General features: G+C 44.1%; 1 protein-coding gene across 4 annotated transcripts in view; it reads right to left on the reverse strand.

The window, feature by feature from the left end:
* Positions 1–6,320, reverse strand: part of ACOX1 (acyl-CoA oxidase 1, palmitoyl) — a 40,350-nt gene that overhangs the window by 27,215 nt on the left and 6,815 nt on the right. For 2 of the 4 annotated variants that reach the window (XM_011981920.1, XM_011981996.1), the window contains exon 3: positions 4,971–5,131. The exons of the other annotated variants lie outside the window; for them this stretch is intronic. In XM_011981920.1, the coding sequence (XP_011837310.1) occupies positions 4,971–5,131 (161 nt within the window). The remainder of the gene's footprint in view (positions 1–4,970; positions 5,132–6,320) is intronic. 4 annotated transcript variants of the gene reach the window in all.

The raw sequence follows: 6,320 nt of genomic DNA on the forward strand, positions 1-6,320 counted from the left end.
CCAACAAAAAAAGAAACACATTAAAGTAGGCCGCGCACGGTGGCTCACGCCTGTAATCCTAGCACTTTGGGAGGCCAAGGCGGGTGGATCACCTGAGGTCAAGAGTTCAAGATCAGCTTGACCAACATGGAGAAATCCCATCTCTACTAAAAATACAAAAGTAGCCGGGCGTGGTGGTGCTTGCCTGTAATCCCAGCTACTCAGGAGGCTAAGGAAGGAGAATCGCTTGAACCTGGGGGGCGGAGGTTGCGGTAAGTTGAGATCACGCCATTGCACTCCAGCCTGAGCAAAAAGAGCAAAACTCCGGCTCAAAAAAAAGAAAAAAAAAAAAGAAAAAAAATATATTAAAGTAGCAAAAATAAATTAAAGTGGCCACGTTGATGGAGCTGTGGAAATACAGGTACAGAGCTTGCTAAATATATTGTCAACTGGTTCTGTGTTTCAGGAAAAGTCTCAAACTATGCAGCAAAAGCTCTAAAATACTCATGTCCCTCAATATAGTGATTCATTTCTGAGATATTCCAGAAGTATGACCCCAAAGATATTTATTTATTTATTGAGATGGAGTCTCGCTCTTGTTACCCAGGTTAAAGCACAATGGCAACATCTCGGCTCACCACAACTTCCACCTCCCGGGTTCAAGTGCTTCTCCTGCCTCAGCCTCCCTAGTAGCTGGGATTACAGGAACGCACTACCACACCCGGGTAATTTTGTATTTTTAGTAGGAACGGGGTTTCTCCATGTTGGTCAGACTGGTCTCGAACTCCCGACTTCAGGTGATCCGCCCACCTTGGCCTCCCAAAGTGCTGGGATTACAGGCGTGAGCCACCGTACCTGGCCAGAATACAGCTTTCATGAAGTTTATATTATTATCACTAATATTGGTGAAATTTAGCCCAAATCCCCAGGAAAGCAAGTCTCATGAGAAGTCCAACAGGGAAGAGAATCACTTGGGCAGAGGAAAGAGGAGACTATTGAGCCTGGGGAGAGAGGGCAACGGAGGTGCAGGTAAAGATTGATGACTTACAAATCAAGTTTACTACCCCTTTCCTGTTTCAAAGAAAGGTGCTTTATTTCATATTTAAGAGTTAATGATGGCAATTTGCTAGAACACTGCATCAGCTTCAAAGCTAACTATATATCATACAAGCTCTATATTCCTAAATAGATGGTAATAGGAAACAAGGTAATATGACCTGAGTCCACGGGTGAGGAAGAAAGAAAGGAACGAAAGGAACAGAGGAACAGAGGAAGGAAGACAGAAAGAGAGAAAGAGGCCGGGCACAGTGGCTCACGCTTGTAATCCCAGCACTTTGGGAGGCCGAGGTAGGCAGATCACCTGAGGTCAGGAGTTCAAGACCAGCCTGGCCAACATGGTGAAACCCCGTCTCTACTAAAAATACAAATATTAGCCAGGTACGGTGGTGCATGCCTGTGATCCCAGCTACTCCGAGAGGCTGAGGCAGGAGAATCACTTGAACCCTGGAGGCGGAGGTTGCAGCGAGCCGAGATTGCACCATTGCATCACTCCAGCCCGGGCAACATGAGACTCCTTCAAAAAAAAACAAAGGAAGGAAGGAAGCAAGTAAGCAAGCAAACAAGGAAAACAAAGCAAGAAGAATCTCCCGAAGTGGCTAGATCTTGAAATGATTAGGTATCTGTAAGAGCAAACAAATGACCTGTTTTGTGGCCTAAAGAAACATGTGGTGGGGATGATAACATGGACCCAGTTCCCCAGGCTGTTCCTTTAATTCCAGAACCCCAGGCAGGGGAGCCCACCCAGGCTCAGGCCTCTGCCTTTGATTAAGGCTCCCAGACCCACAGGGCAGGTGTATATCTGAATTTCTTCTTCGTGTCTTTAGAGGAAAGAAGACATACTCTAGAAAGAAGGATGATGTTGGTGACTGAGACTTTCTGTAGGTGACTGAATTTTAGGATTCAGAAGGAACATGGAGTGAACCTGAACACTTCTGAGGCCCTTCACTTCTCAGTAGCTACCCAGAAGTGAAAGAATTCGAAACCCAAAGTTATAGCTGCTTTTGTGAGACCGCGTTAGATAATCACGGTTGATCCATTTTCCAAAGTCTCAGAATTTAAATAGTTAGATCTCATTCTATATAAGTTGCTCTATTGCCGATCTCCTGGATGTTGACTTTTTGCCTATTCCATAGAAGGTAAAACTGTCACATGATGTAAATTAACCAACCTGACTTGTTTCCAAGGAAAAGATGAATGGTCAACCAAGAACAGCAATATGAATTAGCAAAATTCCAGCAAGAAAAAAAAAAAAAACCTCAGGACACTGTTCTCTAAACCACAGAGATTAAGACAACATTGGTTCCAATACAAAAAAATACTCAAAACTAGCTGGGCACAGTGACTCATGCCTGTAATCCCAGCACTTTGGGAGGCCGAGGTGGGCGGATCACCTGAGGTCGGGAGTTCGAGACCAGCCTGACCAACATGGAGAAATCCCATCTCTACTAAAAATACAAAATTAGCAGGGCATGGTGGCACACGCCTGTAATCCCAGCTACTAGGGAGGGTGAGGCAGGAGAATCACTTGAACCTGGGAGGCAGAGGTTGCGGCGGGCCGAGATCGCGCCATTGCACTCCAGCCTGGGCAACGAGAGCGAAACTTCATCTCAAAACAAACAAACAAACAAACAAACAAAAAACAAAACAAAACTAGAAGTAATAAGGGAACAAAAACTCTAACAAATGCAAACTTGCCGACAGCCATATAGGATCTCTGTCCAACTTCTGTTCTCCTCAAACCAGTATAGTTCAAGTCTTCCTTTCTTCCTCTCTCCTTTCAAAAATTAGGGCAGGCCGGGCGCGGTGGCTCACACCTGTAATCCCTGCACTATGGGAGGCTGAGGCGGGCGGATCACCCGAGGTAATGAGTATGAGACCAGCCTGACCAAAATGGCGAAACCCCATCTCTACTAAAAATAGCAAAATTAGCTGGGCATGGTGGTGGGCACCTATAAACCCAGCTACTCAGGAGGCTAAGGCAGAAGAATCACTTGAACCCAGGAGGTGGAGATTGCAGTGAGCCAAGATCACTCTACGGCACTCCAGCCTGGGGCACAGGATGAGACCCCGACTCAAAAAATAAAATAAAATAAAATAAAATAATTAGGGCAAATGTATATTTGTGATTTACTTTATAAATGAGGCAGAAGCATTAGACCAGCAAGAGGTATACTTAACAGATCCATTAGCCTCAGACTATTTCACATCTTATGCCTCCTATGAATAGCATGACTGTTAAGTCAAATAAATTCTATACCACAAAGCTACCTCAAGATTACAACACATACACACACCACACATGCATGTACACAAACACACAGATACTCCAAGTGAGGAGGACTAAAGAATCTTATCTGTCAGGCCAGGTGGCGCGGTGGCTCACGCCTGTAATCCCAGCACTTTGGGAGGCCGAGGCGGGTGGATCAGGAGGTCAGGAGACCAAGACCATCCTGGCTAACAAGGTGAAACCCCATCTCTACTAAAAATACAAAAAATTAGCCAGGCGTGGTGGTGGGCGCCTGTAGTCCCAGCTACTTGGGAGCCGAGGTAGGAGAATGGCGTGAACCTGGGAGGTGGAGCTTGCAGTGAGCCGAGATGACGCCACTGCACTCCAGCCTGGGCAACCGAACAAGACTCTGTCTCAAAAAAAAAAAAAAAAAAGAATCTTATCTGTCAGCCAGGCGTGGTGATTCAGGACTGTAATCCCAGTACTTTGGGAGGCCAAGGTGGACAGATCACCCGAGATCAGGAGTTAGATATCAGCCTGGCCAACATGGAGAAACCACGTCTCTACTAAAAATACAAAATTAGCCTGGCGTGGTGGTGAGCGCCTGTAATTCCAGCTACTCAGGAGGCTGAGGCAGGAGAATTGCTTGAACCCGGAGGCGGAGCTTGCAGTGAGCCAACACCGCGCCATTGCACTCCAGCCTGGGCAAAAAGAGCGAAACTCCGTCTCAAAAAAAAAATAATAATAAAGAATCTTATCGTACTTAACAAACCTTTCTTTCAGGCTTACAATTTCGGTACTGACCATCTTGAAGTTGAAGTCTTGGGTGCTTAGTAAGGTGTCTGGACCATCAAACCATGACCAGAAATCTGCAGTCCCCATGGAGATGACAATAAATAACACTTTCCTTAAACCAATTCGCACATCGAAATCAGCAATCAAACACAAAATGATGTTTCCCTGATATCTGCATCCCTTTTTCCTTCCCTTTCTTTACTCCTCCCATTTTGATACTTAGACATGAGGCTGGGCAGCTCAAATTCCAAACACTCAAACCTGCCAATGGCCTTGTCTATGAAAACAAACTTATTTCACATGAAGACCAAAAGCAAAACTTTTTAAAGGAAGCCAGACATTTAGGAACAATTTAACAAAGAATTGGCAACACAAGAGTTCCCAGACATATAGGGGAAAAAATATCTAAAAAGACTGAAGTCAGATGAAGAGAATCATGGACTTTTTTCCAAACTGCCTTATAACCTGCTAGTGGGCAATGAGAGATGAGACAGGTAGCTGCCACCACCTACTGCCCCCATTAAAATCCACAGCTTTAACTGCATTACAGCAGAGAGGCACTTTCCAGATATTGCTGGGGCACTAACCCTCTGAAGAATTTCCAACAAAGTCTTTACTCATTAGACCCAGAGTAACATAATGGGCTTCCCTGCTGCACTGTAAACCCCATCTTTTCAAAGTGTTCCATAATAAAGACTTTAGGAAATAACAGTGAATGATGTTTATAGGCCAGAGCCCTGGAATAGTTTCCGGGGAAAATATCTAGGAGAAAACAAGAAGCTGAATTTTGACTTAACCACTTAAAAATAAAATCCCAAACAGATAGCAGCAGAAAAATGCCAAATGCCGGCAATCACTGTTAACTGATGTCCTGAGGTGGGTTACCCAGAGACCCTCAGTGTGGACTAACCGTGGCCCATTTCCGTCTGGGCGTAGGTGCCAATTATCTGGAGTCCTTTGGATGAAGGCAGCCATTTCTCTTTCTGAGCAGTGGTGCCCTGATTCAGCAAGGTGGGAATAAACATGGAGTAATTGAGGCCCACAGGTTCCACAAAATTGACCAAATGTAGTCTACAGGAGAGAAAAGAAAAGGATCTCAGCCTTCCTTTAGAAACTGCATCCTACAACCCATTCTTGCCAAACAGCTTTGGCCTTCAAGGAGAAGGTCAGGAAAATGTAAACCCCCTTCTTATGAAATTAAACATAAGATTTACCATTTTACTACCTAAAAAGCCAACAGCAGAACCTGATGATGTCTCTCCTAACTATTTCAAGGCCACAATTCATTTCATATTTACATGTAATCTAGGAAGCAAATTCTACCTAAGTTTTAGCATAAAAACATCTCTAATTTTTGGAAGGGGAGGCTGTTGGTGTTATTTACTGGTTCGACTGGTTGAATTTTTTAGAATGTGTGTTTTTTTTTTTTCTTTTTTGCTTTATTTAGGTTTTACTTGTTTGTTTTAAAGGTTAAAAGTAACTCCATAGAACACTTACTTGTAGAGCTGTTAACAAGAGCTCCAAGGAAGAAATAATTTCAACTATGTTTACCTAGATAATATAAGCAAATATCCAGAAGAGTAAATATATATTCCAGGGCAGAATCATACATCTCTAAAGGTCTTCAGGGTTTACAATAAGTAATGCGGACATGTAAAAATGTATCCCCAATGGTCAATGAACATACTACAGATTAACTCTATATCACATTGAAATTTAGTCCTCAACTCTCTTCTTATAAAACAGAGTCCACAGTAGTTGGCCTTGGCTGTGCCGTGTCATAGATTTTATGGGGATCAATTTTGTACTTTGACAAAGTGCGTATCTAAAGAGTTTAAAGTACAAAATACATCTAATCTAACCGATCTTCACGACTTGCCAACAGATGATTAGAAAGCAATGTTACTACCAGTTTATCTTGATCTGTGCAATGAGCAGAGCATGAAGTAAAGGAGAGAAGGGACAGGCTGCCATTGCAGGGCTGGGGGACCCTGAAACCAAATCACCACCTTAGAAGAAATAATAGTAGCCGGGCACAGTGGCTCACACCTGTAATCCCAGCACTTTGGGAGGCCGAGGTGGACGGATCACAAGGTCAGGAGATCGAGCCCTCCTGGCTAACATGGTGAAATCCCATCTCTACTAAAAATACAAAAACATTAGCTGGGCATGGTGGCAGCCACCTGTAGTCCCAGCTACTTGGGAGGCTGAGGCGGGAGAATGGCGCGAACCCGGGAGGCGGAGCCTGCAGTGAGCCAAG

The sequence above is a fragment of the Mandrillus leucophaeus genome, unplaced genomic scaffold (genome assembly GCF_000951045.1).
Source record: "Mandrillus leucophaeus isolate KB7577 unplaced genomic scaffold, Mleu.le_1.0 Scaffold1, whole genome shotgun sequence".
Lineage (NCBI taxonomy): Eukaryota > Metazoa > Chordata > Mammalia > Primates > Cercopithecidae > Mandrillus > Mandrillus leucophaeus.